The sequence below is a fragment of the Paroedura picta genome, chromosome 1 (assembly GCF_049243985.1).
Source record: "Paroedura picta isolate Pp20150507F chromosome 1, Ppicta_v3.0, whole genome shotgun sequence".
Lineage (NCBI taxonomy): Eukaryota > Metazoa > Chordata > Lepidosauria > Squamata > Gekkonidae > Paroedura > Paroedura picta.
The window spans coordinates 137563591-137582619 of record NC_135369.1 but is presented as its reverse complement, the minus strand read 5'-3'; the positions used below and the strand labels follow the sequence as shown (position 1 = coordinate 137582619).

At 45.7% G+C, this 19029-nt stretch overlaps 1 protein-coding gene, 1 long non-coding RNA gene and 1 pseudogene across 2 annotated transcripts; 2 read left to right on the top strand and 1 right to left on the bottom strand.

Moving 5' to 3' along the window:
• Positions 1-2284: 2284 nt before the first annotated feature.
• Positions 2285-2920, top strand: LOC143821397 (uncharacterized). Its single transcript, XR_013225791.1, has 3 exons — positions 2285-2374; positions 2494-2613; positions 2745-2920. It is a non-coding gene; the product is annotated as an uncharacterized LOC143821397 (long non-coding RNA).
• Positions 2921-3263: 343 nt separating this feature from the next.
• On the bottom strand, positions 3264-5438 carry LOC143821390 (uncharacterized). Its single transcript, XM_077305292.1, has 4 exons — positions 4929-5438; positions 4376-4459; positions 4112-4195; positions 3264-3832 (listed from the first exon to the last, which is right to left on the bottom strand). The coding sequence occupies exons 1-4, from the start codon at positions 5320-5322 to the stop codon at positions 3333-3335; spliced, it is 1062 nt and encodes a 353-aa protein (XP_077161407.1). The 5' UTR covers positions 5323-5438; the 3' UTR covers positions 3264-3332.
• A 9013-nt stretch (positions 5439-14451) lies between these two features.
• LOC143843807 (translationally-controlled tumor protein homolog pseudogene) lies at positions 14452-14993 on the top strand (annotated as a pseudogene).
• Positions 14994-19029: the final 4036 nt, after the last annotated feature.

Below are 19029 nucleotides of genomic sequence, written 5' to 3'. Positions count from 1 at the left end.
ATACCGCCTTGTCGCGTCGGACGTATGCTATCGCGGAGTACCGAGAACGGGTGGCCGGAACGCTGACCAGCAGCAGAAGACGTTCTGTAAGGGTAACCATGGCGGCCAAGAAACGCTGGCAAGCTCTGGCAGAGGTCCGGTTCCCCCCCCGGTTCTGGGTGGACGAACGATCCTCTGACTGGTGGGAGAATTTTGTGTGGACTCGCTGGGATGATGACCACTGGATTGCCAACTTCAGGATGTCGAGGGGGACATTTTTTGAACTCGTGGAGGCTCTACGTGGACGCATGGAGAGGCAAGTCACTGGCATGCGGCGCCCCGTTCCAGTTGAAAAAAGGGTGGCTGCCGCATTGTGGTACTTGGCCACCCCTCAGTACTTCCGGACAGTAGCCCAGCAATTCGGACTCGGAGTCACTACGGTTGGCGATATCCTTAAGGAGTTCTGCCTCGCCATGGAGGCGGAATTGTTCAGCAAAGTCGTGTGCCTCGGAGACCGGCTTGGAGCGGTGAGTGTCATTCCATCCCCTTTGCCCTTTAAATTTTTTTTCTTGTTTGACAGGTCAGCAACGAAGACGCGATACACCCCACGCTGACATGCCATGGCTTATATTCTTTTCTTTCCCTTATTCCAGAGTATGGACGGGTTTGCCAGGCTTGGATTCCCGCATTGTTTTGCGGCCGTCGATGGAAGCCACATCCCTATCCGTGCCCCCGGGGGAAGCATAAAAGAGTACGGGAACAGGAAGGACTTTTGCTCTGTTCTCCTGCAAGGAACAGTGGACTTCTCCGGCCGGTTTATCGATGCCGAGGTGGGGTGGAGTGGCAGGAGGCATGATGCCCTTGTTTTCAGGGAATCCAACCTCAGGAAAGCCATGGACGAAGGGGTCTTTGTTCCAGGAAACCCCACCGCCACCATTGAGGGCGTGCGTGTGCCGGCGTTGGTCCTCGGGGACGGAGCCTACCCATTACGACGCTGGCTCATGACTCCCTACAAGCGGCCAAGGACGGACGTGCAGAGCCACTACAACCTCAGTCACTCCCGGGCAAGGAATGTAGTGGAGCGTGCCTTTGGACGTTTGAAGTCACGGTTCCGTTGTTTAATGTCACGACTCCATGTACATATTGACAATGTGACTCCGCTGATAATCGCATGTGTGATTTTGCACAACATATGCGAGGACAAGGGACATAACATCCCCTTCCCTGAGGACGAACCTGAACCTGTAGTCCTTCAGGATACACAGGACATCCCTGAAGCAAGGAGAAAAAGGATATATGCTGAGGGGTGCAAGGTTCGGGACGCCATAGCCACCCACATCTACAGAAACAGGAGGCGTGTTTAATTGTTTTTCCTACTCTGTTGTTGAATAAAGTTTTGTGTTCTTTGTTTAACCTTGTCTTGTGCGGTTTGTGTACTTTGCCAGCAAAAAAACGGGGATTCTCTGGTCCAAAAGCACTTTGACAGCCCTAAATGCTAACTCCCCACTGAAATTGACAAACACAATACGGAAGCGCTGAATGGGGAAAGTTCGGGGAGGCGGGTAGCCAGGAAGTATTGGCGACCCCTGTCAAACCGGAGGATCAATCCACTCATGTTCCAAGGAATAATTTTATTGGTGGGCAGCTTTGATACATTTAAAAAACGGGGTGGTCGATCGGAGCAACGCACGTTCGTTCCCTAACCGTCATTCCGAAGATGCCGAAGCCACGGAAGGGCTCCTTCTGGCAGCGCGCCGAGGCTGAGGCACTTCTGGAGCTGGTGCTACAATCAAAAAGTGTTGGCCGCCTAATGGCCAGCACCCATTGCCACACCAAGGGTGCCTACCTGGTGTTGGCTTCAAAGCTGAGGGAGAGGGGCTATGTCCGGACCTGGGAGCAGGTCCGGACAAAATTCAAGCGCCTTAAGCTGGACTTCCTAAACAGTCTGGAACAGTGGGGGGGGATCCCGCAGCCAAGTGGGAGGACGGTCTTCCACGACCAGATGGTGAAAATATGGGAGAAGGCTGGGAAGCCCCCCCTGGACATGAGGAGGCATATGGGTGAGTGCTGCCCTCGTTGTGTTTTGCCCTTAAACATGCATGGAATGACTAGCTGCCTCTTTCCCCTACTGTCCCCAATGAAATTCGAGAAAGTATTTAGATGCTGTCAACCCCCTCAGACTTAGCCAGCCAGTACTGTAGAACCACTTTGGTTATGCGCTTAGACTCTAACTGTGGTGTGTCCACCAGCTGTGTTTCATCTCTGTTTTGTGTGCTTTTAATTATGATTTGTCTTTTTCTTTGCCCAGCCACACAATCACCATCCAAGCTGGCAACAGCACCTGAGCGTGAGGAGGGGGAGGAAGAGGGACCTTCCACCTCGGGACAGGCTGCAGGTGAGAGTTTTATGTCTGTGAGGGAGACCCATGTGTGTGTACCCACACGGAGCCATATGGGAGCCTGATGTGATGCTTCCTTTTGGAGTGTGATCAAATTCTTTGTTTGATTTCTATAGCTGAAACTGTGGAGGCAAGGCTGCGTGCCATGGAGGCCAGAGTTACTTCCCTGGAGGCTCAAGTGGCGGAGCTGAAAGGGGAGATTGAGCAGCACAGGCAACAGAGGGAGGCGGAAGAGCGTAGGTTATGTTCCCCACTGCCCAACTCTTCTCACACTGTGGCTAAGGCCACTTAAAAGTGTATGCATGTAAACTAAAGAAATTTGAAAATATGTGTGGTACTAATGTGTACTTTTTCTCCCTCCCCACAGTTAAGAAGAAGGAGGACGAAGAGCTCTTCCGGCGCAAAGTTAGGGGGACCGTGGGACGGCTGTGCAGGAGAGTTAGGGCGATGGAAGGGGCTGGGGAGGGGAGCGGTGGGACCTGAGTTTTGTTTCCTGTTTGTGTTTTGGGGTAGGGGTTGGGGGGGGGGGCTCCAAGTTTCATTCCCCAATGTTTTTCCCCTGTTAAATGTATACTTTTGTTAAAAAAAATTGGTTTTCCAGGGGGGTGGGGGGTGGTGGTGCTGGTGGGGCTCCAAGTTTCATTCCCTAATGTTTTTCCCCTGTTAAAATGTTTTTTAAAATAAAATGTTATTGCAAATTTTATAACAAGACTCCAGTGTGACTTCTTAAACTCGCACATATTTAACCCCACACCACACTCCTAAAACTCCTTGAACTAACACCCCTCCAACCTCCAACCCACACAGCAGTACCACAATATACACAATCACTAGAGAGGCCGCTTTCAGCCTTGCAGATTCTACAGTAGGGTACACAGAGACAGAGTCAAAAATATAAACTTTATTCAACAAACAACAAAACACAGATAACATGAAATAGAAAAAGTGGGCAAAACTAGGAGGGGGAGTACTTGTCTGCTGGTTTTATTTTTCTCTTTCCGAGAATAGTCCTCCTTCTTGTTTGGGTGGAGGCATTCTGAGAGGGAGTCGGTGGGGTGGGTGCTGGAAGTGGTGGTGTTGGTGTGGGTGGTGGTGGGGGGGCGATTTGTGGAGGGTAGGCCCTTTCCATGACCGCTACAGCCCTCTCCATGAGTCTCCTTATCAGACGCACCTCCTCCACGCCTTCGCGTAGGATTTGGTTTGTCTCTCTAAGGACTGCCCTCAATTTTCTCCCCTCCTGGGCAATGAGTGTGAGCATGGCTTGGTCAGCGGCCGCGGCACGCCGTGACTCCTCATAGCAGTGCTCAAGGAGCCTCTCTCCCACGCTTGTCAAGACGGAGACGCGCCTCAGCCTGCCGCGTTCCCTCGTAAGCCTCTCCTCTGCTGGGAGCGCACCTCTAGGTGGTGGGCTGCCTGGAGCCAGGGGTGGTTCCTCCTCCTCATCTGAAAGAACCTCTGTTGGCAAAAAATGAGAAACAAAACTGTTAGTAACATCCAAAAAGTCAAAACACACCATGGTGGACATGGTGTTCTTTTTTGTCCCCGTGTTTTCCTGCCAAGAATTTAAACAATCCCCGGCGAGCACATGGCTATTGTTTGTTTGCCCATGGTGTGCTTTTACTTTTGCCTACTTGCACAGCAGGACTCTCAACAATTAAAAGGGAGCACATGGTTAGTGCCTAGCGACATTGTCCTGCAGCTATGGCTCGAAAGGAACAGGTCATGCACGCTCACCATCTTGAATCTGTATCCGCCTGCGCCGGGCAGGAGGTCCAAGCACCCTAGGCTGTTCCTCCTCCTGTGTTCCGGGTATGAAATCTGCAAAAAAAGGAAAAAAAACAGATCTATTACCAAAGGGTGGCAAAGCCAGCTTCAAAGCCTACACCAGCAACGCAGAGGGACTCTCTTCTTTCTCCTAGCAGTGCTGCTGCCCTGCACAAACAGAAAAGCACAAAGCAGTTAAAACAGCCCCCCCCCCCTATTTTTACTAATACCTACCAATGTTAGTTGATGCCCCCGAATCACTATCCACGTCAGGTGCTGCTGGAGACTCTAGGGGCCCCGTCCCTGGCAACTGTGTCTCTGTGGACAAGAGCAGAAAATAGTGAAAAACGAGCAAGCATACACCATGAACCACAAAGCAAGCTCCCAAAGTTGTGAGCCAAAGTACTGCAGAAGGCCTATGGGCGAGGCATGCTGCAAATATTTTGGGGCTGTTGGTTAAACATGACCGTTTCAAATACTAACCACATCAAGCACTCCACAGCCAACCATCTTAATAAATCTTTTAAAAATTAAAATTAAATTATAAAATTAAAACCGTTTCAAATAGTAACCACAGCAAGCACTCCACAGCCTACCTTCTTTTAAAATCTTTTAAAAATTAAATTATAAAATTATAAAATTAAAACCGTTTCAAATAGTAACCACAGCAAGCTCTCCACAGCCTACCGTATTATGCGTTGCAACGAACACACGAGAAAACGATGCCCAAACGTCAGAACACACATTTGCTTAAAAGGAAATATAAAATAAAAAGAAAATCACTTACCGGAGGCAAGGGGCGTTTGCTCAGGAGCCTCCTCTGGCTCCCCAGGAACGATGGCGATCAGGTCCAGCGTTACCGATTCCGCGGCTCGTTGCTGGACGGGGGGTGGAGGGCGAAAGCTGGAGGAGGTTCCCTCGCCGGGATCCTCCTCAGCGGGTGGTTCCTCGACCGGGGCAGCCGGCTTCCGAACCACCTTAAGGCTCCGGCCGACGCGCTTCGGCCTGCCGGATCCTTCCCCGTCCCCGTACAGCTGGCGCTGCTCCTCGAAGTAGGGGCAGGTCACCTTTTCGTTGCCGGAACCCTTGTTATGGTTCACGGCTCTCATGTACTCTGCCCTCATTGTCTTGGTCTTCGACCGGCATTCAAGGCCGGTCCTGTTGTGGCCCAGGGCGCGCATCTTAATAGCCACTTGTTCAAAAACCTCCCTATTCCTGTGGGAGGACTGGAACGCGTCCTGGATTTTCTCCTCCGAGAAAATCCCGATCAGGTCCCTGATCTCCGCGTCCCTCCAAGTTGGGCCACGGCTGGTTGCAGGGACGGACGAGGCTTGAGAAGACGATTCCATGTTGCTTTTGCTAGTAGCTGAGCAAAATGGTGGTGGGAGGTGCAGGGTGCAACGGATCATATACCTTCCCGCACACAAAGACAAAGGGACTAGCCGGCTCCTGATTGGTGGAGGGCAGCAGGGGACACGCACATTGGCCACATCAGGTCACATGTCACGTTCAAAACTCCTCGCGCGGGAACAGGATCTGCTCCTAATGGCCAGATTGGCGCCCTTGTTGTTTGACTTAACGCATGCGCGTATTCGTTTACACGCGAGAAGAGCAGTTTGAACATGCAGCGGGAGCCATTTTAGGAAAATGTCCGCCATTACACAAACGCATGCCGGTGTTCAACCGAGAGCAAGTGCGGCAGTACTCGGCAGTTCCCCAATAATATTCACCAGCCACAGCATAAATCAACCAAACATGACATGTAACTGGCGTACGTTCGTTGGCACGCTCAGAGGAATGTTTTTTAAAATGAACGGGGGACGGCGACTCCGCTTGCCGGAGGTCTAGCCGCCAATGGAAGGGGTTGTCCGCACCCAAGCACAAGCACGCACCGGGAACCACACAAAGACCCACTACACATAAGCCGCCCCTCATGATATCACCTCGAATCATGTCTATTGAACCCCTGTAAGCTAAGCAGGAGACTGCGAGCGGCGACCGTTCGTTGGCACGCTCAGAGGAAAATTTTTTAAAATGAACGGGGGACGGCAACTCCGCTTGCCGGAGGTCTAGCCGCCAATGGAAGGGGTTGTCCGCACCCAAGCACAAGCACGCACTGGGAACCACACAAAGACCCACTACACATAAGCCGCCCCTCATGAAATCACCACGAATCACGTCTATTGAACCCCTCTAAGCTAAGCAGGAGACTGCGAGCGGCGAATGTTCGTTGGCACGCTCAGAGGAAAATTTTTTAAAATGCTCCCTGTACGTTGACTCCGCTAGGACTGGCCGATGGTAGACGGGGTTTTAAGCTTTGGGCAAATTTTGGGAACGTGACGGTGTGTGCCACTGTGCTTGTGAAAAACTCTTGTGGTGTCCGGGCAGAATTTCCGAAAGTGATCGTGCTTGAAAGCCAGTCGCTGTCCCGTTGCCTCGTAGATCCCCGCTCGCTCGGAGAAAAAAAAAATGGCGAACAGTTCGCCGGAAGTTTGGAGGACAGGCTCGGGAGGAGGGACTTTGAAGAACCCGCAACAATGGTAACGCACAGGTCTTTAGCGCTAGTGTTGCAGATTGGTTGCAGGAGTGTATCGCTATCCGGAGGGTGAATCCAGTTTTCTGGATTCCCCTAGAAGCGCTACAACGAAGCGCTTTTTGCGGGTCGGTTTCAGGATTGTTGCAGATTGTTTACGACGTCGTGCGTTATGGCAAATTAGTAGCGTTTTCAATCAGCAACCATTGTGCTATTTTTAAGCCGTGGGAAATGCCCCTCATTATCCACACCTCCATAGTAACGGAGGCATCAAAGATCAGACCTAGTTTCCTCGCAGCTTGAGCAACCATAAGTTTTAGACTGTCAAGGCAGAGTAAGCATGTTTCTTCACATGGTCCTTTCCTAACACACCATAGGACCCCTGTCTTTGAGGGGTTGAGTTCCAGGTGACTCTGCTTCATCCATTCCACTACTGCTTCCAGACATCTGGCAAATAACTCTAGGGGTGAATCTGGGTAGAGCTGGGTGTCATCAGTGAGTTGATGACATCCTACTCAAAACCCTTGGAAGAGCTGGGCAAGAAGGTGCATAAAGATGCTAAATAAAAATGGGGAGAGGTGCACACCATGTGGACTCTGCAAGGGAATTGACAGCAATGTGATTGATGCTCTCCAATCAAAAACCTCTGTCCACAACCCTGGAGAAAGGAGAGCAGCCACTGTAAAGCTGTCCCATGTATTCCCATGCTGGAAAGGCGGTGAGGTAGAAGTTCATGTCAGACTGTTGAATCCTGCCATGAGGACAACCAGCACTGCTTCCATCCTATGGCCAGGCAAGAAACCAAGCTGGAATGGATCTAAGACTGAAGTTTCTTCTAGGTATGCTAGCAACTGGTCCATGGTGGCCTTTTTAACCACCTTCCCAGAAACGCTAGGCATGAGATGGGATAGTAGTTGGCTGGATTCTGCAGATCCAGAGATGTTTTTTTCAGCATGGGCCAAACTACTGCCTCCTTCAGTCCCCTTGGAAATTCTCCCATTGATAGAGAAGGATTGTCTCCGGAAGAGGGCCTCCTATCCTCTCATTGCTCTTTTTAAGGAACCATGAGAGGCAGGGTTCTAATGGGCAGATGGTTGGCCTCACTGTTCTAGCAACCTATCCACTTCAGTCAGCATGAGTTGCCTAAAGCTATCAAATACTCCCTCCAAAGGCAGCCAAAGGACCTCTAGTAATCAATTATTAGAGGGAGATTGCTGCAGAATGTTGAGATTTTATTCACCACAAAGCTTGCAAAAGTCTCACAGCTAATCTCCAATTGACTATTATTTTGGCACCCCTCCTTGACAATGGTTAATGACTGAACTACCCTAAGCAGAACTGCTTGGCCAGAACAGCTCTATCAGGACTGTGATGAGCCTAAGCCCAGCTGGCTGCATGTGGAAGAGCAAGAAATCAAACTCAGCTCACCAGATTAAAAACCTCTGCTCTTAACCACCACACCACACTGGCTCTTGACCCAATAGCAACTTTCAACTGAAACACAGAAGACTGTCCAGAGTAGTCTTTGTAAAGAGATGGGACCTTGAGGAGTTAATATTCCATGAAAGAATAAAGGAGGCTGATAGGTTATAAACTGTATCCCAAATAAGTAATGGTGTTTCAAAATATGAACAAGTCAGCTTTATCTGACCTTGGGGAATCTACACTGACTTGCAGGAGGGCATCTTGGGCTCAAGGAAGACAAGCACACATTTCTGTTGGCTTAAACAAGGCCACAGCTTTATTATTACTCTGCAGGAGTGTTGGCACAGCATGGCAGAGGGAGCCTGACTTGCAGTCGGATGACCACAAGAACCTGGACCACAACAGCACCCTGGGGCTCACCCAGTTCCCCTGCTGGGAACATGGGTCCCCTTGCCACTGGATTCCCACCATAGGGAAGTGTCTAACTAGGGTGCCAAGAGGAAGTGCACACTTCTCTTGGCCCCACCCCAGGCCACCTGGCACTGTAAACCCTGGGGTGCCAAGGAGAGGCATCCACCTCCCTTGGTCCCACCCTGGGTTACATGGCACTGCAAGCCCATGGTGGGTTTACCCTGCTCACAGACCTGCCACCTTGTAATGAGACCTGGGGAGTTGATGTGCAGACTGAACCCCCCCCCCCAAACAGGCTCCATCCTATGCCAAAACCGCCAGCTGTGACAAAATGCAATGCAAACACTTTTTTTTTTACAGTGGCCAAACAGACATAAACAATTAGCCAACATGACATGGTGGGTGGAAGGGAAGTCGTTCGGTGGCAGGTCTGGCATGGGAAGCGGGGCCCCTGGCACAAAGCACCTATTTAAGGTGCTTGGGGCCCACTTCTGCTTTACTTGCTGTGGGCGTGAAGCACATTGCTGTGCCCGCTCTTCACACCATCTGGCTCCTCCCCCATTGTGCCTTCCTGCCAGTTTGGTATAGTGGTTAGGAATGCGGACTTCTAATCTGGCATGCCGGGTTCCATTTTGGCATGCAGCCAGCTGGGTGACCTTGGGTTCACAACAGCACTAATAAAGCTGTTCTGACCGAGCAGTGATATCAGGGTTCTCTCAGCCTCACCTACCTCACAGGGTGTCTGTTGTGGGGAGAGGAATGGGAAGGCGACTGTAAGCCACTTTGAGCCTCCTTTGGGTAGAGAAAAGCGGCATATAAGAACCAACTCTTCTTCTTCTTCTTCTTCTTCTTCTTCTTCTTCTTCTTCTGCCGCCCGCTCCTCCATGGCACCAATGGCAGCTCCAGTTAATTCTTAATGGAAAAATATGAGGCGGTGCTCAAAACATTTAGATGACTCTTACTATATTTTGGCCAGCTTGAATTTTTCTTGATTAGCAAAATTATTCAGCTGCTAAAAAGACATAATTTGAACATGGCTAGGAAGTAAAGCGACTGAAGAGCTATTTCAAGTACTCTGGTTTGAAAAGCTTGCCATCATATGAACTGCTTTTCTAAACAGTTGTATTACTTGATTTATCATAAAACCCATCATAGGCAATTAGTTTTAATTAATACAAACTAGAAACAACAATAGGGGCTCTATTAAATGTACCTACCAATGATTAAAAAAAGAATTAAAGGGAGTTTGAGCTAATATATCAGCAAATGAGGAGCTATAAACATGATTAATAAGCACATTAGGCTTTCCTTATCACAATTTGTTGGCAGTTTTTATCCGGTCACAGCTGAAATTCCGTAGAGTTCTTTCTCCTCTTGTATAAAATACAGATTATGTGGAGACAGCCGTCTGAGCAACTGGGGTTTCATCTTGCATAGTCATTAATTTATTATTGCTACTTCAGTATTTCTTATCTATCACAGCCAAATGATGTAGAACTGTGTTTTGGTCATTTTCCAATAGGAAAACAGATGCATGTAATGATGGCACCTCTGTCTTCTGCATATGAGTCATATCAATAATTCATTAGTTGTATCCTAGAAAAGAAAATATAGAGGGCCATTCCACACAACTTGAATACAGCCGAAGTCTTACTTTTTGTAAACACTATTAATTTAACGTTCCACGTGTCATCGTAAACATACCGCAAAACTCCTGCAAAACTCCAGCAACAATTGGAATTTTATAGCATTTGGGGGAAATCCAGAAAAGTGGACTCCCCCCAAAAAAACAACTACACTTATGAGCACAAGTCGCAACACATCAGCAAAAGACATGTGTGTTCTCAATATAGCGGTAGAAAGAATGTCCCTTCCTAGCTCTCGCCCCTGAGCTTCCGGAAACATGATCACCATTTCCCCCCTTAAACTGGCAAATAAGTGAGGCTTCTTCAGCTGAAGTCCTTCCACAGAAGAGCTTAACAGTAAAATAAAGCTCCCTTCTGCAATTGTCTTTAAAGTTTACGAGCACAATACAGCCCCTTGTTCAACACTGCCTGTAATTTCGGCCAGAAATTGCACCCATTGGGGGAAATTTTTTTTTTTACTTGAAGAGCGTGTAAACGATTAAGCGCCAGCTCCTATGCCAGCAAAAAAGGTCTTTCTAAGATAATGAATGAACAAATATTCATTGCTACTGGTGTTTTTGGGTTTTTTAAAAATAGTTTTTAAAGGGAAAGGGACTTTCCCTTTAACACTTCATTAGCTGTTCTGTTTGATTCATGGCCAGGGGTGGGAAGAAGTGCGGAAAAATATCACCTCCTTTGTTGCGATTCTGGCAAGACCGGAAACCTGTGGGGAATGAATAGAGCGCTACTGGGACTTCAGTATTCCACTAGAATTGAAGGAGTGCGGAATGATGAAATTCCACTATTAAATATAGCATTTCTGCATACTGCAAAAATTTAGCAACATTGGTCGTTGTGCAGAAGTAACAAGAGATTTCCCCTGAATAGCATAATGAATATATACATATACACTGTAAATAACCAGGCCTCAATATTTTAAAGATAAATATCATTCCAAGGATTAAAAAAAAATAACATTATGTATAAGGGTAATAAAGAATTACATAGGGAACTAGAAAGAATTAGCTATATGACTCAAACAACAGTGTACTATTGATACTAATCTGCATTCCACTTTAGCACTGTTCTTGCAAGCAGTCTCCCAGTTTTTTAGATGTTAATGCTGGGGAGTGAAATCTCCATCATACAGTAATATGGCAAATGGGTGTCATTCCAGCCCTGGTATAGAATTCTCTGTGAATGCAGCAGAACCAGAGTCCTATATATGGCTAGAAAATTGGTACCCATACTGGACAGTTTTTGTGCTTAAGCGTAGAGGATGGGTTTCCCCTTCGAGTAGGGTGGGTAGGGAAGCTTTTTTGGCCCAAGTAAAAATAACGCATTTGCAAACAAGGGGGGGGGGGGGTGTCACTTGGCTTAGTGTTTCTTGGAGCTAGCCAAGTCCCAGTGCATCTCAGGGATTTGGACTCAGCTGGTGGCTGTGCAGGTCTGTGAGAGGATGATGATGACAGGTATAAGCCTTGCCTGTTCACATCTGACCTCAGCAGTACAGCCAGTACCTGGGTGGAGATCTGGTCCAGGGGGTCAATGAAAACATTCCGGTGAGCTACCTACCACTTGGAGCTTGGGATTTTCAGACATTAATATTAAAGCCAGAGCAGAGGCAAAAGATTTGTCTGTTTCAGCGGCTTGATGCTGAAGTAGCCTTCCCCGATAATATTCTCATCGCTGTTACATTTCCCAGGTAGATAGGCTTTTGAAGGGCAGTTTTCCAAATAAAAAGTTATATGTAATCCCCAAATGCAGTCGCTCCCCTCTCTCTTCTATATTTCTGTCCTCCTTTCTGACTTGGAGGAAGGAAGAGGGAGTGGACAGCCCTGAAGACATCTAGAACATTAGGCTGTAAGCTTTGTTTATAGGTTTCCCTCTGACATTTTACTGGCCTCTGTTTGAAAAAGGTTGCCACCATACTAGATAGACCATTGGTCTGCTTGAGCAAGACTGATTTTATAATTTCATATGGCTTCTAAGAGTTATCCTCTCTACCTGTAGTACAGCATTTCTCTTTGGGGAAACATGTATGGTAAACAAAGCATGGAGAAGAAGAGAAATGCATTCAGAAAAGTTTGAAACTGTGTAATGGGTTACAGCATTCCAAGACTATATTTACTCATTTGAAATATTTATATAATTCCCATACAGCCTAAGGTGACCTACCAGCATGATAGTAGGCCACATAGTACAATGACACAAACATATAGCAAAACACAACAACAAAGTCCTTCAAAGAAAACAATAACCAAATAATCATTTGCTCCAAACAGGATTTGTTTCAGGTTAAAGTCTATTACTTATTTTGAAAAACAAAACTGGTAAAGGCCAATGTCATATGACCTATGAAAGGTCAACAGTTGGTGGCTTCCTGCATTGATTTATCTATTTCATCAATGGTGGGACAGAAAAGGGAAAAGCAAAGGACAGCAAAGGAACACAGCATATGAAGAGGAAGGACGTAAAGACAACACTTTTGCAAGGAACATAGTCGGCATAAGAGTTTACAAGTAGGGATGGTTCTTCATACTTTCCATATCTAAGTTGCTGTCCACGAGAATCTGCAACTATCTATATTCAACCTTATTCAATAGATACATTCCTTCCCTAGGAAAGAGCTTGCTAATTTTGCTGCAGACAAACCCACATTTGAAAACCCAGATTTTGTAGACTGCTTTCATACTACAATTGCATTCTGTCTTCTTGCTGTGTTCAGCATTAAACTATGTATACCATTGCCATGACATGGTAATAACCTCTTGCAGACAAGACGATGGGAGTCTCATGACAGGGTAATATTTATGAGAAACAAAATGTGTGTCTGGACCCTGAAGCTAAGTTTCGTAGGTATATTCAGCACTAATGTACTCTCTAATTTTTGGTGCCCTTTACTTATTTATTCATGATCTATCATTACATCCCTACTCCACCTGACGGTGCAAAAACACAATGGTACAAAAATGTAATGATACTTGCTGGATCTTAGAGCCAGTCCAAGGTACTTTGTCACCCCAAACAAGGTACCATTTTTTCATACACATACACACAAGCACAAAGTTCCCAACAGCACAAAATGACAGTTTTCTAGAACATTTTTAATTTAATTTTTTTTGTTCATTGCAAGAAATCATAGCTCCCTATGATAGCCTAGATGATTGTGAATAATTAATTTGTTTGAATTCAGCAGTAGATGTATAATATTTTTAATGGGACTTTGTTACAACAGACTAATATGCCCTTCGGGATTTTGTGTCTCTAAAAAAAAATTCTTCATTCTTTTTTTTTTACATCTTAGCCCTGAAGCTTGCTTTCAACTGAGCTGTGGAAGAAAAAATACATCTGAGGGAGAACAAGGTACTTTCTTGCATCATTGAATTACCGTAGTTCCCTGTGTCCTGACACACTTAATAATTCAGGTGCAGGTTATCTCTATCCACATACTTTAAAAGGACATGCCAAAGAAGATGCTATTAACAGGAGAAAAACACACCAATTCCTAATTTTCTCACACCCCTAATTTTCCAGTGTCCATGGACTTAGAAAACAAAGATGTGTCTTTGAGACTGTTGGAAGAAGCATAAAGAAGTCCTCCAGAGTTTGCTGGTCAAGAAGTTCTCAGTAGCAGCGGCAAACTGAGGCAAGAGAGCAATGAAAAAGACATCTTGGCGCACTCTCATCAACACACTCCGCTCAATATGCCACCACAAGCAGCAGCGAACCAGACCTGTGTATCATACAAATAATGCCTAAGATGTAGAGTGAAATGTATTCAGGTCACATTCTGTATAATTTTAATTTAAAAATCTAGGAATATTATCAGAATGTAGCTACTGGGATGTTGATCCAACATGGGAATGTCACTGAAAATGACAGTCTTAATTTTTTTTTGTCCATTACCCTTTAATAGTTCCTGTGTTGGAACATCATTGTGTTTTTCCTCTCATTTCTTCAGCAGCTAATGATGATGATTGATCAGAGAAATGCATGAAATGATAATGCTACAAAACTAGAATTGCCATATTCTAGGTGATGGCTTCAAATCACCTGGGATTACAACTGATCTCCAGGTCAAAGAGATGAGTCAGTCCACCTGGAGAAAATGTTCACTTTGGAATGTGAGCTCTTTGGCATTATACCAGAGATGGCTGCCCTACACAAAACAGGTCAGTGGGCCCACATATTACAATGCAGGAGCCTTTTTATTTCTGCCTCACTCCTGGTCAGTGCTGGGGCTGCTGTCGAGCCACTCCATTCCCAGAGACCGCACAAACCCACTTGGATCGCCCTCTCCCACCCCTGCCACCATGATCATTGACCGCAAGTGTATCGGCCAGAATGAAATGTTCTCTGACATTTAAAAGATCAAGGAAGTCACCAGCAGCCTCTGCCTGGAGGTGGAGAGGAAGATGGTAAGCCAGAATGAAGGAGAAATTGATGATGCTTTGATTGGTGGAAATGCATCTGCTGAAGGCCCAGAAGGAGATGGGTCAGAGGCTACCATTGTCACATTGTCACATCGTAATGAATCACCATCTTCAGGAAACAAGTTTTACTAAAGAGTCTTATAAGAAGTACATCAAGGATTATATGACAGCAATCAAAGCCACACTTGCGGAAACAAAGCCAGAGACAGTAAAGCCATTCATGACGGGGGCTGCAGAACAAGTCAAACATATCCTTGCAAACTTCAAAAATCACCAGTTTTTTGTAGGAGAGAACACGAATCCTGGCATGGTGGCATTGCTGGATTTTCATGTGGATCCATATATGATTTTCCTTAAAGATGGATTAGACATGGAAAAATGTTAACAAGAGGTCTTCCCTCCAGGATCATCTGTCGTCGTCCTCATCATTACTGGCTGCTGATCTTTCCTCATCCATAAACCATCATGACTCTGCAATGTCTGACAAGAACTACACAAGAAGCCATTTTCAGCAGTGCTGAATGTCATGTCTAGTTTCACATTCTGAAGCTTTCAGAGCAGGTCTCTGACATAGAAATATATATATATATATATATATATATATATATATATATATATATATATATATATATATATATATATATATATATATATATATATATATATATTGTTTCTCAGTTGCTTTCTGGTATGTCAGCATTGACACTATCTATAGAGAAAATACACTCTCTCTCTTCTTTTTTTTTGGTCATGTCTTACATCCATCTAAGGAAGTACAGAAATAGCCAGTGGCTGTTTCTTTGTTTTTTAATCTAAAAGAGATGCTAGTCCTAAAAGGTAAACCAGACTAAGACAGTGTTTTCCTGATTACCATACCACTCTGAATTTTATTCTGGTTCTTCTGGATTAATTTTTGTAAACAAATAGCTTCTGGTTGAATACAGAGGTGTTTCAACCTGTGTCTACTATCACCACAGGACAGACAAATCAACGCCCAGACAAATCAATGCAGTTTTGTGTTGATAGAACAGAAAGGGCTTCCCTAAGGTTTTTTTCTTCTTCCCATGAAAATAGAATGTGATAGACTGGAAATTATTCAGGGCTAGATTATGGGTTACTTAGGAAATACCAAAGAAAGCTGGGCCGGAACAGGACAACCTATGCAAACTGGCCACATTCTATTTATTCCTGAGTTTATGGATCTTGAAAATACCTTCAGTACCAGTTATGCTGGGTGCTTTTCTCAATTAGCAAAGCAGGGTGCGTATTCTTCTCTCCATCAGTCTGGAAGCTGGCTATAAGCAATAGGGGCTACATGTATGCCCCATGATACAGAAAGAACTTTGTACACCAACAAGTGCTATATATGGTATAAATGAACATGTGACAGCCAACATATGCCAATGTACTCAGCCTGACTGTGTTAGTAAAGTCACGCAAGCTACTTTTCGTGGGCTTGGGCCAACATTTTACAGCCATATAAAAACCAACTTTTGGAACTAATGACTGCATTAGCGGGTGGTTTTTTAAAAGTTTCCATTTAAATAAAATCTCTAAAGGATCCAAATCTGTCATCAGCTACATATACAGGAGCATGTACCCTAGTAGTGCACACTACAATTTACCTCAAGATTGCTTCATTATTCCACAAGTGACGTCAACTGCGATATTGTACAGTGCGGCAGGCAGAGAAATTTGGCTCATTCAATGAAAGGCAAAGGGCAGGATACAAGAGGAAAAATAACAACTCCAAAGAGGAAGACAGAGAGTTGAAAGAAGAACATTAAAACAACATAATGAGAAGAATGTAAACAGATTATAGCTACAGAGTGCTTGGGATCTTCTAATGGTTAGAAAAATAGATGACAGATAAAAATGATAAGGCATGTCAGAAAGAACAAAGTCTCTGTGCATATCTTTCAGAACTAGGAATTAGAGTCAAAAGGTTAAGTGCAGGGAGCAATGAACATGAATAATGAGGACTAGAATAACTAAAAAGCAAATGTGATTAATAAATCAACTCTAATGCAATGTAGGTATTGCAAAACATTGACTGTGGCCTATAAAGCAAGAGGTCAATGGCTTAATTTTGCCACATTCATGTAGAAATATTTAGTTTCTTGCTTAAAATACAGCCTACTTACTTCCAGTGTCCAGAAAATTAAGAAGTTTGTTGTTACTTGCACCCCATGTTCTTTTTCCATGTCACCTGTACATTCAAGCTAACTGGGCCAGCCCGACATAATCAGAGTATCTGAAATGGTCAACTGATACAAGCACTACTCACTTTTCCTTTGATCCAGTGCTAGCTGGAAATTATTATGCTTATGAGGCTCTCTCATCTGCAAAGATCCCTCGAAGTAGAATATTCCACTCCCCCCCAAGTAGCTCTTATCTACTCTGGCCTAGCTTCTGCCATCAGAAACCCGACCTCTTCTTTAGGTGGGTATACATAAAAGACGGGAACTTTTGGGTGACTATAGAATGCCCTATATCTGGTGCCATCTTTAAATCGGTTCAATCTATCAGTTGATTTCCACTATCAGAATAGGGTTGCCAAGTTCCTCCTAGCAACCAGTGGGGGATGGAAGAGATTTACAAGGAGAAAGAGAAAAGTCTAGAGCTGGATCTGCACTAGGATCTTTATCAGCAGTGACCCCTGGTTTCCGGATGGTTCCGCCACCATCAGGTGGGGTGGGTTGGGGATTGTTTTAGGTGTTCTTATGTATTAGGGGTTTTATGGGGGTTTTAGATGTTGTCACCCGCCATGAGCCTCAGGGGAGCGGTGGGTTATAAATATCATCATCATCATCATCCCCGGTGAGCCCGAATTTAAAAAGTCAGTTTCAGATGACTCTGGTCAAGCCATTCAGGCACTGCTTCCAAACATCTGGCACATGGTTCCGGGGGGAGTCCAGGTGGCTGGCCATGGGGAGATAGAGCTGGGTGTCTTCAATGTACTGATGACAGCCCAGCCCAAAACTCTGCACCAGCTGGGCCAGAGGGCCCATAAGATGTTGAAGAGCATGGGGGAGAGAGCTGTGCCCCGAGGGACCCCACAAGGGAGTTGGTAGGAGCGCAACAATTTCTCCCCTACAGCAACCCTCTAGGTCCGGTTATGGAGAAAGGAGAGTAACCAGCTAAGGGCTGTGCTCTGTATCCCCAGCCCAGCAAGGCCAGCAGTTCATGGTCAATCATATCAAAAGCAGCTGACAGATCTAACAGAACAAGCATGGCTGATCCAGCTGGCAATGGAGGTCATCCATTAGGGTGACCAACACCATCTGCACCCCAAGGCCAGGATGGAAGCCAGACTGATATGGATCAAGAGCTGAAGTTTCATCCAAGAATGCCAGGAGCTGTTCCGCCATGGCCCTTTCAACCACCTTGCCCAGGAATGCCAAATGTGAAACCTGGCTGTAGCTGGCTGGGTCCCACAGGTCCAGCAATGGTTTCTTAAGGAGAGGGCGAACCATTGCCCCCTTCAGCAGCTCAGGGAACTCCCTGGCAGACAGAGAGAGGTTGATAATATCCCTGAGATGGTCTCCTATACGCTGACCACCTCCTTTGTGGACCAAGATAGGCAGGGATCCAGGGGGCATGTGGTAGCCCTGACAGACTCCAGCAGCTTGTCCACTTGGGTAAAGAGAGCATTTGGCTGTCTCTGTTTGCAGACCAGAGAAAAGCAGACCAGAGAAACACACAATTTCAAACTACATTGCATTATACTAATCATAGTTACATTATTTATTTATTTATTTATTTATTTATTTATTTATTTATTTATTTATTTATTTATTTATTTATTTGTATTTTAACTTGTATGCCACCACTCTCAGAGACTCGTGGTGGTTTACAATAAAGGAATAAAACAACCCAACCCATAAAATCCCCAAACACATTAAAAGATGGCTATTCATTGGAGTTAACTCCCCATCTCTCCAGCTGCAGTCAGGAGTTCTTCCATTAGGAGCAAACGTCCTGACTTCACTGAATCTAGGAGATCCGCTGATAGTATCTCCAGGACCAAAGCCCGGCAACCATATGCCTGGCAGAAGAGTTCTGTTTTGCATGTCCTGTGGAAAGCTGATAACTCTGGCAGGGCCCTTAGCTCTCCTGGGAGCTCGTTCCACCAGGCTAGGGCCAGGACCGAAAATGCCCTGGCCCTGGATGAGGCCAGGCGAATGCTCCGGGGGTCTGGGATGACCAGAAAATTCATTCCTGTCGAGCGGAGTTATGATAATGTGATTGATAATATGATTGACCGGGAGACAGAGAGAACTCCAGCTGTGCCCATAGTCAGAGTATTTCACTGTAGTGTTCCAATTGCCAAAGAAACAAGCTACTGTTTAGTTGGAAAAGTGGCCTTGTCTTTTTGGTAGTCAGGACTGCTGTGACTAAAACAAAATGACAGCCTGGCTGTTTATGAGGTTCCTTCACTATAAGAATATAGCCTGT